The sequence below is a fragment of the Panthera pardus genome, unplaced genomic scaffold (genome assembly GCF_024362965.1).
Source record: "Panthera pardus isolate Hobbes unplaced genomic scaffold, ASM2436296v1 HiC_scaffold_6, whole genome shotgun sequence".
In the NCBI taxonomy this organism is placed as follows: domain Eukaryota; kingdom Metazoa; phylum Chordata; class Mammalia; order Carnivora; family Felidae; genus Panthera; species Panthera pardus.
In genome coordinates, this window is record NW_026526991.1 from 7,252,056 (window position 1) to 7,276,127 (window position 24,072).

The window sequence follows — 24,072 nt, forward strand, 5'->3', positions numbered from 1 at the left end:
GCCACGCCGTACTCCAGATTATAACCAGGCTGGGGCTCAGACACGGTAAACCCCCACCTCCTCAGGCTGCCAAACGGCCTCTCTCTGGCGCCTTTCCTCCTCTTCTGACTCAGAGCGCCAGGCACGGCCGTCTTCCTCCCACTGTGCCCCCCACCCTGGGTTTACTCTTCCCGCTTAACGCACACCGGCTAATGCCGTAAACCCCTGTGCTAAGCTCCATAAACCGTGCCACGTCCCACACAAGCGGATAACGATTTTTCGGCTGTTTATACTAAACAGGATAACCGGGGCCACAGTCCATACTGGAATCGCGAAGCTACGTCCGGTATGAATGAGGTCCCACCTAATCCTAGACGGCTTCCCCAAAACGCCAGACCGCTCTCAGGCCACCGGAAACTTGTTTCTCAAATGGGCCATGATCTTAGGCAACACGCGATCGAAGGCCAAGGCCAAGGCCAGGACGTGCACACCCGTGCTGCTCTGACTCCCTATTTCTAAACACCCACCGCCGGCTGCCTGGGGAGCAATCCGCCTTCGCGACGAGTCGGGACGTCTCAGGGCAAGTGTACGTTCAAGGCGGAAGAGACGTAACCTCTACAGCGACCACCGGGCGTGAAACACCAACACCGTCTCTCCAGACCCGCGTGACCAGCGGCCCATGATCTCCATGCCAGTCACACTGTTCACAGCAGCCAATTAAACCCAAAGCCCGGAATGAAGTGCCTCCAACCTGAAGCCGCCTAAGGAAGCGCGTGTCATCTCACGCACGTGGCTTTTCAGGTGGCCCTCTCGCCGAATCGCTCTCGGAAAGAGGGCGACTCACGTCACACGCGGTCAACAGGGGCCTGGGAGGGCTCGTCAGGAAGCCTGCCTCCCGCCCGCCCGCCCGCCCGCCGGCTACGGAGGTGCGGCTCCCGGCGTCACCGCCAAGGCCACGGACTGGCGCCGGCAGGGGAGTGGACCGAGGGAGCCGGCGAGGGCCCCCGCGTGCGACCCCGCCCGGGGCCCGGGGAGCGACACGTACCCGTGAAATCCTGCAGGCACTCGCAGGTGTAACCGCCCTCGCGGCTGCGACAGCGGCCGTGGGCGCCGCAGGGGCTGGAGTAGCACAGGTCGATCTCCGTCTCGCAGGAGTCGCCCGTGAAGCCGGGCGGGCAGCGGCAGCGCAGCCCGTTGATGGGGTGGATGGGCCGGAAGAGCACGGTGGTGGAGCTGATGAAGGGCGCCGAGCTGTCGAACTTGAGCACGGACACGCACTTCATGTAGTTCTCGCAGGGCTCCCGCAGGCAGATGTTGTCGTCGAAGGGCAGCACGCGCTGGGCGGACACGGCCGTCAGCAGCGTGCGGTTCAGGTAGATGTGCTCCTGCAGGTCCTCCGACGGGAAGAACTTGTCTCGGACGCCGCCGGGGAGCAAGGCCGAGAAGGTCACGTTCAGGATGTTGGAGCTGACGTCCGTGTCGTTCTGGATGTTGAAGACGAAGACGTCGTCCTTGGTGGTAGACAGCACCGTGGCCACGCCCTCCACGAACAGGGACAGCAGCGGGGAGAGGAACTTCTCCTGCGACATGTTCTCCAGGCGGACGGTGATGCTGTTGGTCAGCATATCGTCCGTGATGATGGTGACCCGCAGGGTGCAGAGCGCGACGACGCTGTGGATGCCATCTGTGGACACAAGGAGGGTCGGGGTCACGCGGGGTCCGGGTCCCCGCCAGCCCCACCCGGGAACGGCCGGCCGAAGCGAGCCCCACGCCCTGCCCCCACCGCGACCGCCGCCTTGACCCCTGCCTTCCGGGCCCCCCATTCCTCTCCCTCCACACCCAGCTTCCCAAAGCACAGCTCCTGTTGAGTCTGTCTTGCTCGAAAGAACCCCGCGGACCCCAGCAGGACATCCCAGGGCCACCGCGACCCAGCCCCTCGCCACCTGGGTCCCCCGCCTCGCACGTTCCGCTCCAGACACGTGGGGCCACTGAGCCCCCTTCTACCACCTCTGCACCCGTCTCAGACCCCGGGAGCCCCCACTCCGATCCCACCTGCCCGCAGCCCAGCCCAGACCCCACGGCGTCCAGGATGCTGCCATCCAGGTACGGCCTTGGTCCACGCCACGTTGAAGGGTTTTCTGTGCTGAGCTGCACCCTATTCATCCCCACGTGCCCAGCACACGGCGGACGCTCGGCAAATGCTGCTTTACAGACACGTACAAGACAGGGCTGCACCTCACCCAACACGGGTCAGCCAACCATGAAACCAGCTACTTAGGATTTTGCGAGACGGGAAAGGGATGGGATGTTTTGGTTAGGCCGTTCTAAGCCCAGAATCAGGGGAGTCACCCAAGGGCTGGCCCCAGGGGCTCTCCCCAGGGTGGTTGTGGGGTGGGACCATCGGCCTTCCCGGCACCCTGACAGGTGCAAGCACCCCCACCCAGGGGGTTTTCACCTGCCTCCCAGGCCCTGCCTCAAATGTGCTATGGGACCCTGAGAAAAACCCAGCAAAGTTCATATCCCTCTGGCTCAGCTCAGATTCTGGGTCCCTGTACCTGTGCCCCCAACGAGCACACCCCCATGGGGCACAGGGCCATCTGTGCAGGCCAGTGAGCCCCTGCCAGGCAAGGACCCTCTCCCACCCTCTCGCAGCCCACGCCTGACGGGCCTCCCCCGCCGAGGGGCAGGAGCCATGGCGGGGAGCCCTTCCCCGCTTGTTTCCAGGAAGCCGGGACCACTGAGAGGGCAGGTCAAATGACGCAATCTGGAGGCCACCTTGTCGCCGTGGCCCCAGCACAGTCCCCACGGAGGCACAAAGCCTAAAACCACGGGGAATAGAGGCATCGAGGCTTCTGCACACTGGGCCTGTTTTCCTCGGGCCCTTGAGAGCCACAAGCCACTTTGGGAGGGACCCCGAGTCACAAAACCTGTCCACACAAGAAAACGTAACTGCTCCCGAGGTCACAGTGCTCCCGGGTGCTCCCTCTAACGACCACAGCAAACCTGAGATCCTGAGAAAATCGGCATCGTCCCTGGAGGGGAGCCCAGTTCACCCCAGCGAAGGCACCGCTGCTCAGCAAGCTGGGCACGGAGTGCTGTCACTGCTCCGTCCAGTCCCCATGAAAACCCAGCAGGGCCGAATTCGACAGTGGAAATGATACTGGCATCACCTCGGGGTGGGGAGCCCGCGAGGTAAGGGCTCGTTCTGGCTACAGCTTCAACGGAGCACAAATGGACCGGAGTCAGTGGCCAGACATGCCCGCTGCTCCCGTGCAAAGGGCCGGGGGCCAGAACAGTCAGGAGGAGTAAAGTAAGGCAAAAGAAAGTGGCAAAGCACGTTGTGGCAGAGCGCTGTCCTTTCTTCCCAACCCCACATGCAGGTCGGTCCCCCCCAAGAGGAGCATCTATTCCCCTCCCTGGAATGTGGGCTGGACCTGTAGCAGTCTGGGGTTCCCCTCCCACTGCAGTCATCCTACAATGCCCCCCTCATCATGCCACTCCCTCAGGGCCCCCAGGGGCTTCCAGAATAAAACACACACCTCTTACCCCATGTGGTGGTCCCCCGTGTCCCCATCACCCTCCACCTGCCACCCTGCTCCCTCTTCCTGCCCCAGGGCCTTTGCACACCTTGTCTTCTGCCTAGAGCACCGCCCTCCTTGTTGGCTGGTGGGTGCTTCCTCGGCCATCCAGGTCGCAGCTGAATGTCTCTCATCACAGGGGACCTCCAAGTCCCCCATCTATGCTCTGCCACCGCCTACTTTCCCCACCCAGAAGTGGCATAACCTGATTTTTTGTGGTTTACATCTCTCCCTCCGTGAGCCCATGAGGACTGAGAACCTGCAGGTCTTGACCCTGCTGCACCAGCTGCTGGCACTCAGAAGCTGCCAGATAAACATTCGTGGGAGCGGGGGGGGGGGGGGGGGACGACACAGGGTGGGAGGGGCAGGGAAGAAGGATGATTTCCAGTCTCACCTCTCAACCCCAAGACACATGTGCGCAAACAGCATCCGAAACTCCATTTTCCCATCGAAGCTATTTTTTTGGTGAGGTCTTCTTTGTTTCCCTTTCTAGCTTTCCACTCTCCTTCTTTCTTTCCTCCCTCCCTCCCTTCTCTTCTCTTCCTTCCTTCCTTCCCTCCCTTTCCATATGCCCACAATCATAATACAAGATACTGGATACTGTTTGCTTACTTTCTGGTGGCACGTGTTACGAAAACGTCCTTTTCATCTTAAACCACCCACCCGCGGGCAGCCAGGAGGGCACCGCACCGAGGAATGCCCACGAACAGGGAGCCATGTTCCAAGAACAGACATCTCCGCTCAGGGACAGAGCGGGAACGTGGCCAGAAAATGGCATTAACTATTAACTAACATCGAACGTGCTGGTAAACAAGACGTGTGCCTCATGTGGATCTCACGGTCAGCTTCTTTCAGACCAGGGATCCTCCTGGACACCCCAGGTTCTGGGAGACAACGGCCTTGCTTTGAACTTATGTCGTCTGGGCTGGGTTCCTAGGCCGCCACAGGCACCTGACTGCCCATACATGGGGCCCGTGGAAACCAACCACAGGGCGCTGCCTGCTAAACCCCAGCGGTGACAGCGGGGCAGATCTGACAGCAGGATGCTAGGGGAAAAACTAGTTACTTTCTCACACAGACCAAAAGAAGCTATTGTACATGAGCCCAGAGATCTATCGGGAAGGAGAGCAAAGTATCGGTGATGTTGACAGTGGTTCTGCCTGAGTCGCTGAATTTGTTTTAAACCAATTTTTATTTTGTTGTATTTTTAATTTGTTTTCGATGTTTATTTTTGAGAGAGACAGAGCATGAGTGGGGGATGGCAGAGGGAGAGGGAGACACGGAATCAGAAGCAGGTACCAGGCTCTGAGCTGTCAGCACAGGGCCCAACGTGGGGCTTAAACCCACAAACCGCGAGATCATGACCTGAGCCGAAGTCGGACGCTCAACTGACTAAGCCACTCAGGTGCCCCTGTTTTACTTTTAAAGTTTATTTATTTATTTTGAGAGAGACAGGGAGAGAGTGCCTAGAGGAGGGGCAGAGAGAGAGGGGGAGGGAGGGAGGGAGAGAGACAGAGACAGAGAGAGAGAGAGAGAGAGAGAGAGAGAGAGAGAATCCCAAGCTGGCTTCTGCACTGTCAGCTCAGAGCCCGACATGGGACTCAAACCCACGAACCGTGAGATCATGACCTGAGCTGAAATCAAGTCAGAAGCTCCCGGGCACCCCTGGATTTTTATTTTAGAACGGTTTTAGATTTACAGCAAAACTGAGAAGACAGTACAGAGTTCCCATACACTCGGCACTCAGTTTCCCCTATTACTATTACACGAGTTCCTTAGTTTCACCTCCTGCCCTTTTCCTGGTCTAGGACCCCGTCCAGGACCCCATCCAGGACCCCACACGACAGTTAGCTGTCACATCTCCTTAGCTCCTCTGGGCTGGGACAGCTTCTCTGACTCCCCTTGCTTTGGACGACCCTGACACTTTTTTTTTTAATTTTTTTTAAAGTTTATTTATCATTGAGAGAGAGAGCATGAACAGGGGAGGGACAGAGAGAGGAGGAGACACAGAATCCAAAGCAGGCTCCAGGCTCCGAGCTGACAGCACAGAGCCCGACGCGGGGCTTGAACCCATGAACCGCGAGATCATGACCTCAGCCCAAGTCGGACACTCAGCCGACTGAGCCACCCAGGGGCCCCAACGACCCTGACACTTTTGAGGGCTGAGAGGTCATAGGAATGTCAGGTTGCTGATGTCCGGTGACTTTTACTTTCCTCTCTATACTTCCCCGTATCTTTTTATTTCCCGGCACGCACATCCATCGGGTTTATCGTTCAAAAGCCCCTTTTTATTCCGGAAGGCACGGAGCTTGCCGGGGGCTCTCCCCAGCCTGTGCCGCAGGCATTTCTTCCGCGGCTGTGAACGACAGCTTCAAGCCAGGGTGGCGGCGCCCCCAAATCCGGCCAGTGGCACTGCTTTCCTTGGCAAACGCGAGTCGCCTCGCTGTCCCCGAGACACAGCAGGAGAGAGACAGAACAGATGGCCAGAACGTGCCACGGCTGCGGGACGCTCACCGGCCGTGTTTCCCGCAAAGCCATCGGCAACGCGAGAGCCTCACGGGTCTCCACGGGGGTCCGGGCCTGTCCACCCCTCTGGCTTTGCTGGAGAGGTTCACCGTCCTCTACGATCACGTCCCTTGTGGCGGGCCCAGACGCTGCGGGGAGAGGTCACGCCGCGGCCTTCAAGGAGCCGGGGGCCTGCCGGGGACACGGGACGGAGCCGCGTTTGCGAGACTTGGTGCCAGGGCGCCCCCGGGAGGCGGCGGGGAGGTGGGTGTCCACGGAGGGATGGCAGTCGTCGCGCAGTTGGAGACGAAACAACTTCTTGGCACACGAAGCGAACAAGAGGCAAGGCCTGGCATGTCATTGGCAGAAGGGTGCGTCAGTGTCCTGGGTGCCACAGGCTACGCGGCTTACACCGCACTTATCCTCGGTGTGGAGGCCAGAAGTCTGAGGTCGAGGTGTCACGGGCTGGTTGCACAGGGAGGCTCCGCGGGAGAGTCTGTCCCCCGGCTCTCTCCCAGCGGCCGGGGGGCCGAGCCACTCCTGGGCCGGCAGGTGCACCTCACCGATCTCCGCCTGGTCGGCCTGGGGCCTCCTCCCCGTGTGGGTCTGTGTCCAGAGTCCCCTCACCGGTCGTTGGGCGAGGGCCCACTCCGAGCCACGGTGACCTCGTCTCAAAGCTTACCTGATCACATCTGCACAGACCCTGTCTCCAAAAAACACCGCATCCGGAGGGTGCCAGTGAGCTTGAACTTGAGGGCACGCTGATCCACCCGGGACAGACGGACATGTAGGGCGGGGGGAGACAGGGCTCCAGAGGCGGATGGAGGTCCTCAGTGCTGCTGGCCTCTGGGGTGGACGCAGGAGAAACACCCCCACGGAGTGAGTGGGCCGTGCACACATGGGGCCCCACCGCTGCCTTCTAACGTCTTGCCCAGTACTACCCCTTCAGTCTTTGTCACGGCCTGCGAGGGACACCCCTGCTGGCCCTCCACAGAGGAGGACACCGAGGAGCAAAGAGGCTGACCAACGGGCCCAGCCGAGGTCCCCTGGGCAGCAAGTGGCAGCCCCGGACGGACTGGACTGAACCCCTACCGATGGTGGATGGGGGCCCGGAGGACTGTTCACCTGGCCTGGGAGGACCTCGCAAGCACACAGAGGAGGAGAAGGCACTTTCTGATCACATGGGGACAGGCAGCTGAAGACAAAGCCGGTGCCAAGAGGGGTCGAGGCCACCCCACCCCAATGCACGCCCCGGGCTCAGGGAGACACCCCCGGTTCCCACGGCAACGCCCTGCCAGGCCTGAAGGGTACAGCCGGAGCCCCAGGGCCCTGGTTGCCAGTCCGGCAGGTTTGAGACAAAGGCTGTATGCCGTCCCTCATCCTGCCCCCCTTCTCCTGAGGCCTCACAACAGGTAGGGCTGCTCGGGGCTCCCACCCGAAGCCGGGGGACTTTGAAGTGGTTTCCAGGAGCCTCCCTAGCGGCATTGGCCGTGTCTCTGAGGCCAGACTGAGGGCAGACAAGAGGGGAGTTGTGTTGCCCTGCTACCCGGAGGGCATCCGGCTTCTCCCCTCTGGGCGGCAAGAGCCACACCTAGAGCCTTCGTCTCGGGATGCGGGCTCCCCTCGTGGGAACGGGGTGACACGTGTGTGGGGGACAGCGGGGCAAAGGCCAGCGTCAGACCCGGCACGCAGACCGGCCACCAAGAGGCTGTTCCCCCGCCCCGTCCACAGAGGAGGGGCCCTCAGGTGTCTTACCAACATCCAGACGCCCCTCACACGTGCTCTCAACATGCCCAGGGGTCATCTGGCAGTGAACTTGAAGGCAGCCGATGCTGCTGGGCCTGGCGTCAGGGGGTGGGGGGTAAAGACAGCGGAGCCAGCAGCCCCTCCCTCCTCCCCACGTGCCATGTGACCTCAGTCTGACAACTGAGAGGGAGGGTCCTACAACCCCCTAAGGCAGCCCACACTCGGGGTGTCTCCTCCTCTGGAAACTGAGTCCTCCTCACCCCTAGAACTTCCACCACTGCTGCCTTCCCTCTGCCCCTGCCCTGCAGGCCCCACGCCCTCCCCACATCCTGACACCTACCTGGGGGACGGTCACACCCCCACAGAGCCCCCAGCCCCCGGTCACAGCAGGCACCCTCCCCGTTAACCTTGGCAGGTGCTCGGCCCTCTCTCCCTTCAAGCCCCCCCACCCTCACCCCTTCCTTTGGTCCCCCACTTGGGCCGAGCCCACCCGCTCGGAGGGGGCGGCCGGGCTCTGCGGCTCACAACCCCTCCCCGACCTTGACCTCGCTCACCACGTCCAAGCTGCGGGAACCCTCTTGAAGGTGAAATCGTTAACGGGCCCCACAGCCCAAAGGGGAAGGTTTTTGTTCGGCTCCGAGTGGCTCCAGAAGCCGTGGGCTGAGACGTGGCGAAAGGGCGCTCTGGTCGAGATAAGGAGCCTCCAGCTAAGAGCTGGGAGTTGGTTCCTTGAACAGTTAACCAGAGAATTAACAGACGACCCAGGGTCCCACTCCCTGGCGGAATTCGAAAGACTTGAAAACGTGTATCTACACCAAAACTCACGCACGAATAACAACATCAGTCACAACGGCCACGAAGGGGGAAACCCGAGTGTCCAGCAACAGACGAGCGGATAGACACAACGCATATGTCCACAACGCACGTGGTATCGTTCGGCCCTAAAAAGGAATTCAGGCCACAACACGGGTAAATCTCAAACACTGTGCTCAGTGAAGAAGTCGGGTGGAGGGCGGGGGGCGCCTGGATGGCTCAGTTGGTTAAGTGGCAGACTCTTGATTTCTGCTCAGGTCATGATCTTGCAGTTTGTGAGTTCGAGCCCCGCATCAGGCTCTGTGCTGACAGAGCAGAGCCTGCCTAAGATTCCTCCCCTTTCTTCTCTCTCTCTTCTCAAAATAAATACACATTAAAAAAAAAAAAGTCAGGGGGCGCCTGGGTGGCTCAGTCGGTTAAGCATCGGACTTCAGCTCAGGTCACGATCTTGCGGTCCGTGAGTTCGAGCCCCGCGTCAGGCTCTGGGCTGATGGCTCGGAGCCTGGAGCCTGCTTCTGATTCTGTGTCTCCCTCTCTCTCTGCCCCTCCCCAGTTCATGCTCTGTCTCTCTCTGTCCTAAAAATAAATAAACGTTAAAAAAATTGGAAAAAAAAAAAAAGTCAGAAGGAAAGGGCCACATATTGTATGATTTTATTTCTAGGAAATTTCTGGATCAGGTGGAACCATAGAGACAGAAACCGAACTGGGGGGTGCCGAGGCAACGGGCAGTGAGTGCCGGATGGGCACAGGCCTTCTGGCGGGGGACAGACGTATGTGGAGCTGGGAGGCGGGGCGGACGCATGACACTGAGAACGTACTGAGCCCCACTGAGCTGTCCACCCTGACACGGACACTTTCTTTCTTTTCTTTCTTTCTTTTTATCATTTTTTTAAATGTTTATTTCTTTTTGAGCCAGAGAGAGACAGAGCTAGCGGGGGAGGGGCAGAGAGAGAGGGAGACACAGGATCCGAAGCAGGCTCCAGGTTCCGAGCTGTCGGCACACAGCCTGATGCGGGGCTCGAATTCACGAACTGTGAGATCATGACCTGAGCCAAAGTTGGAAGCTTAACCGACTGAGCCACCCAGGCACCCCTAATTTTTTTTTTTTAATTTTTGTTTTTTAACATTTATTTATTTTTGAAAGAGAGGAGAGAGAGAGAGAGAGCGTGTGAGCGAGAGCGAGAGCAAGCAAGCAGGGGAGGCGCAGAGAGAGAGGGAGACACAGAATCCAAAGCAGGCTCCAGGCTCCGAGCTGTCGGCACAGAGCCCGACGCGGGGCTCGAACTCACGAACCTCGAGATCGTGACCTGAGCTGAAGTCGGACGCTCAACCGACTGAGCCACAGGCGCCTCCTGGACACTTTCATGTGCTCTGAATTTTGCCTCGGTTAAAACAGAAGTAAAAACAAGAGTGAAGGACGCAATAAAAATCTGCTTTATTTTGCACGATGTTATCCAAAGGTGGGGAAAATATCAAGGAAGATATTTGCTCTGGCTAAGTAAGGTTAATGCTAAAGGGGGTTGGGGAGTGGAATATTTTAAAAGGCACTTCAAGAACGATTTCCTTAAAGCCGAGCCATGAACCAAGTCGGGGAGAGGAGTGGAGGGCGCCCGGAAGCCGCCGTGGCCTGCGGGCCGGAAGGAGCCGTCTCCCATGGAGACGCCTTGTAACCGCCGGGGTGGGGCCTCACCCAAGGGGGTGCAGAGCCGCAGGGAAAACACGGGCGCCTCCGGCTTCTCCGGGATCGCCCAGAATTTCTCCCGGGAACATTTGTTGCCCTGCTTTTCGTTTATTCCAAGGACCGACTGCACAATGCGGGGACAGGAGTCCAGAATTCTGACCGCACGGAGACGCACGCTGGTGACCCGGTCCCGAAACAGGCTGTTTTGGGGCCAGGAGGGAAGCAGCGGGGCAGGGGCGCCAGCTCCCAGGCAGGCTTCACGCCTGTCCCAACCAAAAGTGCCCGGGACACTGCGGACGGCCGCTGGGGACAGCTCACACGCGGTCAACAAGCCCGCTTAAGGAAGCCACACCAATGTTTCCAGACTCTTCTTCCAGCGATGAACTAGGAGCCCGGCAGCATCTGGGCTCCGGGCTCAGTGCCCTGTGGCTGCCGGGCCGGCCCGAGGCCCCCATGCCAACAGGCACCCATCCAGGGCTCCCCTCGGCCAGCGGGGCCAGCGGAAAGCCTGCCCAGACCCGCCCTCCTTCCCCAATGGAGCCCGAAAGGCCACCCTTCTGCCCCCTTCCAAGGAAATCCTAGGAAAACCGGCAAAGAGTTCCCTGAGGCAAAGATTAAACACCAACTGTGTCTGAGAGAGCTGGAGTGCCTTGTCTTGTTCTCAAACGACACCCTCCAGCAAGACCATGTGGCCCCTGACGCCCGCCCAGCGACACCGCCACATTCTCCAGCCCTGGACACAGCAAGGACACCAGCCCAACCCGGCCCGCCCGCTGGCCACGGAGCCCAGGGGCCTGCGCACACCTACCCGGCCGCCCGCAAGCGGTCCACCCCTAGCCCACAGACTGGGGGGGGGGACAGGAGCCAGCCTGGAACATTCCAGGCTCTGGGCCATCCACGGCCCCGCCGGGCGGACGCCTCCTCACGCTCCTGCTCCAGCCACGGGATGGTCACAGTGGCCGGCGACCCTCGGCCTCCCTGCCGGTGGGTAACGTGTGTGTGAGTGCACACGCGTCCCCCTCCCTCCCTGGCTCCTCTTCTGAGCTGGACTGCTGTGCACACGCACCTGCTCCCACAGCTTCACGTAACACCGGAGGTTTCTATTTCCCCAACCAACATTGGGCTGCACTCGCATTTGGCCCTCGACCCCCACGCTCACCAGCAGGGCCTCTGAAATTCTGACCGTCCCCAGGAAGCACTGGTGATGAAGGTTAGGGCCGCCCCGAGCCCCAAGTCCTTCAGTCCCTCCAGTCCCTGCGGAACAGGAAGGCCACCACATGTTGTTTAGAAAGCATATGTGCATCTCAATAGAGAAAATGATTCAATAAGATTCTGTAATCCTTCATAATAAAGACTTTTGGGGTGCCTGGGGGCTCAGTCGGTTAAGCGACCGACCCTAGATTTTGGCTCAGGCCGTGATCTCACGGTTTGTGAGTTTAAGCCCTGAGTCGTCAGGCTCACCGCTGTCAGCATGGAGCCTGCTTGGGATTCTCTCTCTCTCCCTCTCTCTGTCCTCCTCTCTCTCAGAAAAAAACAAACTTTAGAGACTCTTGACAAACACAGAAGAGACTGGTGCTTCCTTTAAAGCACTGAAGGGCGTCTATAAAGCCCCAACAGCAAACACAGTACTCACCAGCGGTCCCCACCGCCACCATTTCCCTCCATACTGTGTCGGAGGCCAAGGTGGGTGCAAGAGAATGAATGAATGAACGATACGCCGAATGAATGAATGGAAAGGAAGATGAACTCATCACAGGTGTGAGTGCCAACACAGACAACACCAAAGGCTCCACAGACAACCTGTGAGAATGCACACGAGCACTCAGCAAGGTGGCGAGAGAGAAGGGCATGGCGCGTCCTCAGGCCAGTCTCGTCAAATGTAATTGTTAACGTATCTTGTATAACGGCAGCAAAATTACATCGCGCTTAAGCATAAACCTAATAGGGGCGCCTGGGTGGCTCAGTCAGTTGAACGTCCAACTTCGGCCCAGGTCATGATCTCGCAGTTCGTGGGTTCAAGCCCCGCGTCGGGCTCTGTGCTGACAGCTCCGAGCCTGGAGCCTGCTTCGGATTCTGTGTCCCCCTCTCTCTCTGCCCCTCCCCCACTCGCACAGTCTCTCTCTCTCTCTCTTTTTTTTTTTAAATAGGCACTAGAGGGGCGCCTGGGTGGCTCAGTCGGTTAAGCATCTGACTTCGGCTCAGGTCATGATCTCGCAGTTCGTGGGTTCAAGCCCCGCGTCGGGCTCTGTGCCGACAGCTCGGAGCCTGGAGCCTGCTTCGGATTCTGTGTCTCCCTCTCTCTCTTCCCCCACCCCCACTCGCATTCATTCTGTCTCCCTTTGTCTCTCAAAAATGAAAAACATTTTTAAAAATTTATTAAAAAATAATAATAAACCTAATAGGGGCTCCTGGGTGGCTCAGTCAGTTGAGCATCCAACTCTTTTTTTTTTAATTTTTTTTTATGTTTATTTATTTTTGAGAGAGAGAGAGACAGAGTGTGAGCATGGGAGGGTCGGAGAGAGAGAAGGAGACACAGAATCCGAAGCAGGCTCCAGGCTCTGAACTGACAGCACAGAGCCCAACAGGGGGCTGAAACTCACCAACAGTGAGATCATGACCTGGGCTGAAGTTGACAGTTAACCGACTGAGCCACCCAGATGTCCCCCCAAAAAACCTCATTTTAAAAATCAGTGACGAGGGGTGCCTGGGTGGCTCAGTCGGTTAAGTGTCCAACTTCGGCTCAGGTCATGATCTTGTGGTTCACGAGTTCGAGCCCCGCATCGGGCTCTGTGCTGACAGCTCGGAGCCTGGAGCCTGCTTCGGATTCTGCGTCTCCCTCTCTCTCTGACCCTCCCCCCATTCATGCTCTGTCTCTCTCTGTCTCAAAAATAAATAAACGTTAAAAAAAATTAAGTAAATAAAAAATAAAAAAAATAAAAATCAATGACGAGACAAGCCACAAACCGAAACGTCTTTGAGCCTCAAACAAATAAAAAGATGGGCCAACGTCATTAGTAATCTGAAAAATGCACATGGAAACCACAGGGAGATGTGATTTTACACCCACCAGGTTGGCAAAAATTAAGAAACCGGGCCCCAACAGGTGGCAGAGAGGACAAGCAAGGAGAGGAAGGCTGGTTCATTGCCGGTGGGAAGGTGAGCTGGTCCAGTCACCCTGCAAAACACCTGTTGCTACCTGAGTGTGCAACATTCCCTTGCCCCACGGCCCGCGATTCCACACAGGGAACACACGGCAGGGGAGGCCACGCCCTCACGGGCCAGGAGACGTCCACAAGAACGCCCAAGCAGCAGAAGAGACCGACTGAGGATGACAGGTTCACAGAACGGAAGACCGTGCAATGGTGACAATGACTCGACCGTAACTGGGGAACACCGACATGGCACTAAGGGAAAAAGTAGGGCTGTAGATGACATTCAAGATGGCCCCTTTATACAAATGCCAGAAACAGCCACAGCGTAACGAGACAGGTCCAGGGTCCTTGATTTTCTGAAACCCTGAGATAAGACAGTTCTGGAATTTCGAATCTGTGACGAGGTTGTATCCCGACTTACATAACCGCAGAGCCGACGATCAAATCCAAAATACGTGTTTTTATATCACACACGCATGCGGTTTGACCATATTTGGTATATTTGAACTCTTCCAAAACAATAGAAATTCTTTAGAAGTGGTACAGGGGACTATTAACCAAAGGAAAGAGGCAGAGGGGTTTCTGGCTTGAATGACGGCGGCGGGGGGGGCGGGTAGGACACTGTTCCCAGAGATAGGACGCTCAGAAAGGACGTGAGGTTTTCCCTCTGTCTGGGACTCGGGGGCTTGAAGAACGTGGTGGCCCAAAAAAACGGGCATGGATACTTCAACAACCCCCCACCAAGAGGCGATGCCTGTGTCCCTTTCCTGTTGAATGCAGGTGGGCTTAGGACAGCTTTAACCAACAGAGGAGGGCAGAGCGCTGCCCCGTGACACCTAGGCCACAAACGGTTGGTCATTAAAGGCCCTAGGCTTCTGCCTGGCTCTCGCAGACACTCGCTGTGAGACGGTCCTGCCCTGCCGCTCACCTTTGTGACCTTGGGCAAGTTCCTGAACCTCCCGTGCCTCAGTTTCCTCAACAGTAAAAGCAGGGTGATGGGATCTCCTGCACCCCAGAGATGTGTGACGACTTCAAGAGCCACACTGCGAGATTCCACTGCCCAGTGGCAAGGAACGTGGGGCCCAGAGAGGCTCAGGGGCTGTGCCCAGGGCACACAGCCTTCGGAAGATGGGGATACAGGCTGCAACCTTCCCGCTACGGCACAGGGAGGAGGCCTGGCAGCCCGCACGTGTCTAGTCTCCCGAACGCTTTACAGAGAGAAAATAATTATTAACTGTAGAGGCTTAATGAGGAGAGGGAGCTGTAAGAATGTCTAATACCAATAATTTGTACCTATTTAAGAGCAAATGTGCAACAACATAGGCAACTGGGACCCACAGCATCAGATATGCTTCCTTTTATTCTGGGGAAGCACAACTGAGCACAGGGCGCTCGAGGCAAGACAGAAACCAAAATGTCCTCAGGGCTCCCAGACCCTGGCCCAACTGGGGTGCACCTGTGGGCTCCCAGACCCTGGCCCAGCTGGGGCACACCTGTGGGGAAAAACCACCGAGAGCCTTCAGTCCAGAAACCCAGGGGTGTGGGCGGAGAGAAAGGGAGGTGCGGGTGAGCCAGCTGAGGTGGTGGGGAGCTGGTCAGGGGACCCGGCGTGCCCACGGCCCTCCCACCCTGGCTGCTCAGTCCCCTGCTGGGCGCAAGACCTTGCCCCTACACCGGCCTGGGGTAGCAGCTGCCTGCCACGGGCTTAGCCTTGTTCAAGAGACCACAGGGCATCCAGACCACAGGGCCACCCTCTTGGCCCCTAAATGTCTCCCCACTCAGGGGCCCTGAAGTCCCTTCCAGAATAATTTTACAGAGACCTCTTTTGAAATGCAAATAGCACTGAGAGGCTATAATAAACCCCTGACCCCTTGATGGGTTGGCTCCTCAAGTCAAAGGGCCGGGGGCAGCCCAGGACTCCCCACGGGACAAAGGGCAGCTTTGCTCACACACCAAGAATCCCATCGGTCACTCCCTGCTCCACCTGCTCTGGCCAGGCACGGGGGTTCTGCTCACGGCGTCCCCAGGCCCGTGGGAGATGCTGGCGGGAGCGCCGTGAGCTCACCCACATGCTGCCCAGGGGGACCGAAGAGCCCAGTCACCCACCACCATCAACAGATCATTTCCAGGGACCCCCCTGCCCCCTCCAGCTGAGTGAAGAGCTGACAAATCATTTTCTTTTGGAGAAAAGATCAAATATTGGCCCAGACGTCTATTAATTTGCAACTCACAACTGCCGAGAACAGAAAAGCAAGGATTTTTTTTTTTCCTGGTTAAATATTTGCTAAGAAAATTCCGATCCTAAATTTCAAGAGTCTGCTTTCGCATGACATTAGCAAGGTAGCACGCTGTGGTTTCGATCATTAACCAGGAAGCCTTGTGGAGGAAGCAGGAGAGAAGTCACAGCACCCTCGCGGGGAACATAAATCTTCCAGCAAATCAAGAAAGCCGAGCATCTTAAGCACCCTTTCCCTCCCGTCTCCCCTCCGTCCTTCGTGTGCTTCTTCAGCGGAGTCTTTTAATTACTTTTCTTGGGCTTCCTTCCCCTCCATCCAGATGGTGAAATGAGTCTCCAGTATTCACAGAGCAGGACAAAGATACTTTCCACCTCGCATTTGCTTCTGGCGGGAGACAAGCCTCCTTCCTCATATTTGCTCGGTGGCCCCCCTCTGTGGCCTTTGTTAGCAGCGCCCCCCACTCCCATCCCCTGAAATTAATGAGCTGCGGGCCTATTCTGGAGTCGGCGAGCGAGCGCATTCAAGAAAGACTCAAAGCGCGCTAAGCAGCTTCCGTCTGGCTCGTTATCGGGGAGGCTCGAGGAGAGGGAACATCTCAAGTGAAGCTCAAAATAACGTGTGGCCAGCTGACGCCCCGTCCCCTGTAACCTGCCCCGGGTCGGAGCGTCTCCAAATCGGAGAGCAGCGCATCTCCGAGACGGGCGGCTGACCCGGCTCGTCGTCCACTTCCATCCACGACCGCACCGTCTGTGCTCGCCGGGCCCCGTGCAGTCCCCCCGGGGAACGCCGGGCCCCTCAGTCCAGGGAACGGGCCGGAGCCGGGGCGACCAGCGGCCGCCCTCGGGCAGAGGGAGAAAACGGAACCGTATTCTGCCTCTGTGAACCACAGTCGGCCTTTTGGACGACGACGGCCTTCTCTGCTCTCAACACGATCTCACACGGCCACACATCAGGACACGGTCCGGTAGGAATGTCCCGAGATGCATCCTGGGCGGAGTTTTCCCCCACGCCCACCTGCCGGCCCCGTTCCCTAAAGGCCGTGGGGTCTCACCTCTGCTCCCCACCTGTGGGCCTCCTGGCTCTCCACCAAGCACCTCCCGCCTCCGGCCCCCGCCCTCCTCCGCACGATGCCTCCCTCACTCTCACACGCACACACGCTAACGCACTCCCGGGCACACATACACGCTGCACGCTCACAGGCGCACTCACACTGTTGCAGAACGCCAGCTCCAAGTCGGCTCTGGCGCCTTCCGCGTGGGTCTGAACGGATGCAGAGATCAGGCTAATAGCAGATATCCTATTATTAAGCGATTAAGACACGACTTACAAGTAACAAATTGGACTTCCCTCGTGCGGCGCCCCAAGGTCCCGATGCAGAAGTTCGCGCAGGGGTCACCGCAGCCGACGACGCTTACAAACTTGTTTACGATGAAAAATTATTGGGCATGATAAATCTTTTTAACGATCCTAATCTGCAACCCAAACTCAAATTAACTAATTAAAACTGTTGCCACTCATTAATTCAACAAACATTGCGGCCTTCTGTGAGCCAGGCCCCGATCCAGGGGCGCCAAGGGGAAAGACCGAGTCTTGCCCTCGAGGCAGTCTTGCCCTCCTCAGCCTCAGGGAGGGAGGTGACAGCGGGGGCCACAGACAATTCGGGTGGGAAGTGCCATGGCGGGGGGGGGGGCGTCCAGGGTAAGAATGAAGGTGTGGGGCGGGGGGCGCCTGGGTGGCTCAGTCAGTTAAGCGTCCGACTTCGGCTCAGGTCATGATCTCAAAGTTCGTGGGTTCGAGCCCTGCGTCGGGCTCTGTGCTGACGGCTCGGAGCCTGGAGCCTGCTTCGGATTCTGTGTCTCCAGCTCTCTCTCTGTCCCTCCCCTGCTCATGCTCTGTCCCTCTCTCTCAAAAATCAACATTAAAAAAAAAAAGAAAAGAATGAAGGTGTGGAAGGAAGAGGGGTGCCAGGGTACTGGTGGGGGAGGGGGGGAGAGATTTCAGGGTGCTGGTGGGGGAGGGGAGGGGTGCCAGGGCGCTGGTGGGCGAGGGGAGGGGATGCCAGGGTGCTGGTGGGGTGGAGGGAGGGAAGAGGGGTGCCAGGGAGCTAGTGCGGGTGGGAGGAAGAGGCGTGTGGGGTGCTGGTAGGGGAGGGGAGAGGGGTGCCAGAGTGCTGGGAGGTGTAAGGGGGAGGGGTGTCAGAGTACTGGTGGGGTGAGGGGTGCCAGGGTGCTGGGGGGGGGCTGGGGAGAGGGGTGCCGGAGTGCCGGGAGGGCTGGAGGGAGGGGTGCCAGGGTGCTGGAGGGGCCTGGGGAGAGGGGTGCCGGAGTGCCAGGGTGCTGGGGGGGCTGGGGAGAGGGGTGCCAGGGAGCTGGGGGTGCTCGGGGGAGGGCGTCAGAGCTGGTGGCTGGAGGGGCAGGAGCCACCGTGAGCCTCAGCAATGAAGGCTGGTGGTCAGCTCGCTCAGAGCTGGTATCCGTCCCTGTAATGTCACTGCCCCTGGTGACAAAGGGAGCCCGGCGTGCCCTCTCTCCCAGAGGCACTCACAGGAGAGCTACGCCGCAGGCCCGCACCCTCCCCGCTGGGCCTCGAGGGGCACGTGGCCGGTGGGGACACAGGGATGGCCTGGGAGGCCGAAGCAGCAGGTGGGTCTGGGGGACGTGGCCACCGTGTCCTATGAAGGAGCCCAGCCTTCCCTTTTCCAGAGCCTCGGCCCGTGACGGTCACCTACGAGGACCCACGTGCAGCCAGGAGAACGCGTGTGCAGCATCCACAGGGGCACCAGTGAACCACATGCGCTCACGTGTGCGTGCACGTGTGCCTGCCTGAGCGTGTGCACGTGCACATGCGTGTGGACCCAGTGGGACTGTTAGGGAGACGTGGCTTTACTTGCCAGAGTCCCCAACTCCGAGGGGCGAGTGGGCACAGGGAGGTGGGTCTCCTGCACCGCCCACACGCCTCCCCAGTCCCGCCGCAGCAGGAACTTTCCAGAAACAGCGTTTGCCGCTGAAGAGAGGAGACTGCTCCTTCGCCCTGCGGTGGCCCTTTTCAGCATGTGACATCTGGGGTCACCGTGGCAGGAAGGGATAAATCGGCTCAGGCCCCCAGAAGGGCCCACACCCCACGCAGCCAGGGCCAGGCCGCTTTCCTGGGGGTCGTACGCGGTCCTGGAGGAACGGCCAGGAACCGAGCTCTTCCGAAGCGAATAATTGTAACCAGTCTCAGGGAAGGCCTAATTGCGTTCTCTTTGCTCAGAATTTCTCACCAGCAAGTGGCTGTTGTTCCAGTTCCTCAGGCTGCCACGCCAAAAGTGCCAGCCGGTAACTGTCTCAGGGTTACTTCTGGGTGTGGGTGGCGTGCATTCTGACGTGGTCCTTTAACGATTAACCCGAGGCCCGGCTTTCCCACTGCTTCTGCTCTGGGGACAGAGCAAAACGCCATCTATCGCCACCGCCGTGAAGGCTGTGCGGACGGCAGGAGGACAGGGGCCTGAGCTCCGGGCCCCCCCGCCTTTGCAGGTGCAGGGTGGCCGTCGCACTCTTTCTCACCCGGGGGGCAGCCACCGCTCGGCTTCTGAGGGACCTCCGCTGCCCCAGCCTCCCCAAAACTCAGAGATGATCGCCAGCCCAGGCCTCTTCAGGCCAACAGAGGCCAGCGCTCGGACCAGGCCTGGGTTTCTCTCTTAAGCCCTCAGAACAGCTTTCGGTCCGTCCAGGAAAATGCTCGAGTTTCCTACCCTCCGTGGCCTCCAGGTTCCAAGGACAGCAAGGTCTCTGGCCCGGCCTGGTCAGCATGAGAGCAGGCCCTTCCTTCCCCTCGAGGCTCGGCCTCACATCCTGCAGGGCTGAGCTGGCCACAAGGGAGGCTCTCCAGAACCGCTGGGCTCCCGTGTGCCCCTCAGACTCACGGGGTCCGCACACGAATTCACATCTGATGAGACAAGACCTGAGAACAGAGTCTCCAGGGTCCCCAGGAGCGCCGAGCCAAGCTGGGCTCCAGAAACCCCCCACCCGTAGCCTCCGTCCACACACTCCTGTTCTCCGTCTAAAGGTTTGAGTCACCTTGAGAGATGGAGCAAGGACACTCTCCTGGCCACTCTCGGGTCACGATCATGTCAACACCTTGGAGACGTGACCTGGAAGTGAAAGAGCCACTTCATGTGGCACCAGCGGCAGCCCACAGACATGGGGGGCTGGGATTCCCTTTTAAACGACAGAAGGGGGCGCCTGGGTGGCTCAGCTGGTTAAGCTCCGACTTCGGCTCAAGTCATGATCTCACAGTCCGTGAGTTCGAGCCCCGTGTTGGGCTCTGTGCTGACAGCTCAGAGCCTGGAACCTGCTTGGCATTCTGTGTCTCCCTCTCTCTCTGCCCCCTCTATACTGGACAACCTGGGAGGGAGAAGGGAGGAGAAGGGGACAGAGAGTCGCTGTAACCCGTGACGGCCAAAGCTGGATGTCCACTCCAGGACGCCTCCCCGGCTCCGGGCGGATCCTGGGGTGCGGGCACCCCTGTTCGTTCCGGAACGAGGCTGACCCTCATGCCTGGTGCTGCCGGCGACCTCCATGCTCACAGGCCAGGCTCATCCCAAATCCCCACTTCCCGTTATAAAATTCAAACGTGTCGTCAGCCGCGTGGTCTTAACGAATGTGTCTGTGTGCCATTTATATAAACGAGCGACAGAGGGCTTTTGCAATTTTCGCTCAAAAACACAGTCCTGTCTCACTGCCCTGAAGTCCTTCCCAACCGAACTCCAACCACGGACGAAAATCACCCCTTTAATTCTCTTTTCCATTCAAGTGACCCCAGTACTTGGGTTGCTCTTACGTAGATGCATTTTCCTGTGTCCAGAAATACGCTCTTGGTAACAGGAGGAAGGATTGGAAGGTAGACAAAACGAACATGGGAAGTATTTAAACTTTCTCTGGGGACAGAAAGGTAGGTATATAAGGAAACAGACTGAACCAATCATTCTGTCCAGCCAGTCAGGCCTCCTGGGCACCACCGTCACCAGGAAGCCCTCCCCTCTGTCTGTGTGTCTCTTGGGCCCGCGAGGACCACAACAGAGTGGCTCCTCTAGAAAGTTCGTTAGGTCCCAGCGCCTGCTGAGGGACAGAGGGGTAAACTACACAGGGGGGCAGGGGGGGCTCTCCTGACACGCGGGTACCCAGGCGCCTGGGAGAACTTCACGTGACCACCACGTGGGCCCCTGGCCTGTGGCTGTGGGACCTGCGGGTCCGAGCGCGGACCGGCCCTGCGGGTCTGTGCGGCTCCGCCCAGGCCAGCCCAGGGTAGGGCCGTGCGCCTCGTCTCCCACGCTGGGGGTCCTCTGGCAGAGCTGCGCTAAGCCGACGCCTGCATGTGGACACCCACACCTCCCAGCCTTCCTGTGGGCGAGGTTCTGAGCGGACCTGGTTACGAGACAGAGGACGCGGGTGCAGGAGAGGCGCCCAGTTCGAGTGCTGCCTTTGCAGGACAGCACGCGTGCGGGATGGGAGTGAGGGGGGTGCCGAGAACCAAGACCCCTCCTAAGATGCTCCACGCCGGAGGACATTGGTTTTATAATCCCACAAGGAGGTGCCCCGGGAACTCTGCCACCAAAGACAGGATCTACTGCCACAGGGACACACGGCTTCGTCTCCTGGCAGGGCGAATGAGGTGATCAGTGACACGTAACGGGGGCAGGAAGATGTTGCAGACCAGCAGCCAGGTCAGGAAGATCACACTCACAGAGGCCACAGGTGATGCGAGGTGCTTGTTGCCATGGTAACCCCAATGGCAGAGAAAACTTCCAGCATCCCGTGATGTGCCGAAGGCGACGGTCAATGGAAAAGAAGTGTCCGGCTTCTGTGGGCCGTGACGGGTCTCCCTGAGACGCCAGAAGACAACTGCTGCGACTTTTTGATCCTAGATCTCTCGACACCCTTGATCCTTGGCTGTTACAAACAAGACATCACAGGTCACTTCTTGGTGACTCTGTCTGTGTTTTCTGGATCTACACAACTGCAGGGGCTCCAACACTGGTTAGCACGTCTCTTTTTACCTCTATCAGGAGAAGACCTTACTCGCTAGAAAAAGTGTGCAGGTCCTACTACTAACTTCACTGGCTAACAGGCTATCCACATTCGCAGCATAGGATGTGTACCGCCATTTGCTTCTCAGGAACTGTATTTCCCGCAGGAAGCCCCCATTCGCTAGCGGGTTGTAACATCCTGCAACCCGGAACACATCTCCCATGGAAACAGCATAATCACGGATGACTACATTTACCAGCTAAGCTACAGCACATTTTGAAAGAAGGGGTGAGGGGCCACAGTGTACAGAGAACCTAAGTGTCCCCGGCTCACCCGCGGAAGAGGCACATGTCAAGGGTGAGGCACTGAGGAGCGTCCCTGACCAACCCCTATGCTGGATCTGGAGACTGTTAACCACAACTGGTAACAGCAGCCGATCCCTACTCGATGACATGGTGACCCCAGGTCATTAGTGCACTTGGCCCCTGCCCAAACCCAAAGTAAATCTCTCTAGATGAAGACAATAGCATCCTAAACTTCATATGATTTCTATGAAGGATTATGAAAACACAACGTCCAGCACATAAAAATAACCAGGCATACAAGGAGACAAAAGAAGCTGAATGAAAATCAACAGGCACGGGGACAATGAGGAACAGCCCCATAAGAGTTGTAAATGCAGACTTTAGAATTCTGTGCTCCCCACGTTACACAAGACAAGACTAAGAGTTTCATCAGGAACACGCTGACTGTAGAAAAAGTCCATGGCAGATAAAAATAACCAAAAAAAGTTCTAGAACTCAATAATACAATAACCAAAATTAAGGATGCAGTAAACGGGTTTAAGAATAGATCACACACGGGTGGCACCTGGGTGGCTCGGTCGGTTGAGCATCCAACTTCGGCTCAGGTCATGATCTCACGACTTGTGAGTTCGAGCCCTGCGTCAGGCTCTGTGCTGAAAGCACAGAGTCAACTTGGGATTCTCTCTCCCTCTCTGCCCCTCCCCTGCTCACAGATGCACTCGTGTGTATGCTCTCTCTCTCTCTCTCTCTCTCTCTCTCTTTCTCTCTCAAGATAAACATTTAAAAGAAAAAAAGAATAGATCATACTATGGGTCACCTGGCTGGCTCAGTTGGTAAAATGTGTGACTCTTGATCTCAGGGTTGTAGGTTTGAGCCCCATGTTGGGTGTAGAGATGACTTAAAAAATAAAATATTAGGGGCTCCTGTGTGGCTCAGTCAGTTAAGTGTCCTACTTCGGCTCAGGTCATGATCTCAAAGTTCATGAGTTTGAGCCCCGCATCGGGCTCTGTGCTGACAGCTCAGAGCCTGGAGCCTGCTTCGGATTCTGTGTCTCCTTCTCTCTCTGCCCCTCCCCTACTTGTACTCTGTCTCTCTCTGTCTCTCAAAAATAAATAAATGTAAAAAAAAAATATTTTTTTAAATAAAATCTTAAAAAAAAAGGAAAAGAAAAGATTACACCCTGTTGTTGAGAAAGTTAGTGAACTGGAAGAAAGGTCAAAAGAGAATGTTCAGAATGAAGCAAATTCAGAAAAAAAAAGGCAGGCAGAATTCAGCTCTGATTTCTTCATTTATTCCTTGTTACCTGATTGGCTGTACTTTTTTTTTTTTTTTTTTTGTAGGCTCCATGCCCACTATGGGGCTTGAATTCACAACCCTCAGATGAAGAGTCACATCGTCTCCTGCTTGAGCCCACCAGGCATCCCAATTGGCTGTGCTTTTAGACATATGGAGTCTGTTTTCTGGGCTCTCTAGTCAATTCTGCTGGCTTATCTGGCTATCCTTGGCCACTGGCAGACCCTCTTAATTACAATGACTTTCTAATAAGCCTTGGCATCCAGCAGACCAGGTCCCCCACCTTGCTCTTCTTCAAGATGGCTTTGGTTCTTCTCAGCCCATCTTATTTACATGTATATTTACATACAATTTTACTTACATATAAAATTTATATGGGTTTTGGTTACTACTGCACTAAATCAGTACAACAGTCTGAGGAGAAATGACATCTTTACAATACTAAGACTTCTCCATGAACATGGTTAGCCACTCCCCCACCCCCACCCATGTGCTTAAGTCTTCCTAAATTTCTCACAACATTTTACTTTTATTAGATTTTTTTTTGGTTATTTGATCTTTTATGCTCTCAAAAACAAATAAATGTCACTTCATTTTCCATTTATTGTTGGTACACAGAAACACACGTAATTTTGCGTATTATCCAAGTAGCAGCAATCCTGCTGAACTCGTTATTCAAATCATTTATTTGCATATTCTCTTGGGTTTTCTTTGTAGGTAACGATATCATCTGTGAATAACAGCAGTGTTATCAGGGGCGCCTGGGTGGCTCAGT

General features: G+C 57.2%; 1 protein-coding gene across 1 annotated transcript in view; it reads right to left on the bottom strand.

Moving 5' to 3' along the window:
• CELSR1 (cadherin EGF LAG seven-pass G-type receptor 1) overlaps nt 1-24,072 on the bottom strand; it is a 137,819-nt gene that overhangs the window by 82,506 nt on the left and 31,241 nt on the right. Inside the window, 1 exon segment of the mRNA XM_053895727.1 lies at nt 1,025-1,663. Within this exon segment, the coding sequence (XP_053751702.1) occupies nt 1,025-1,663 (639 nt within the window).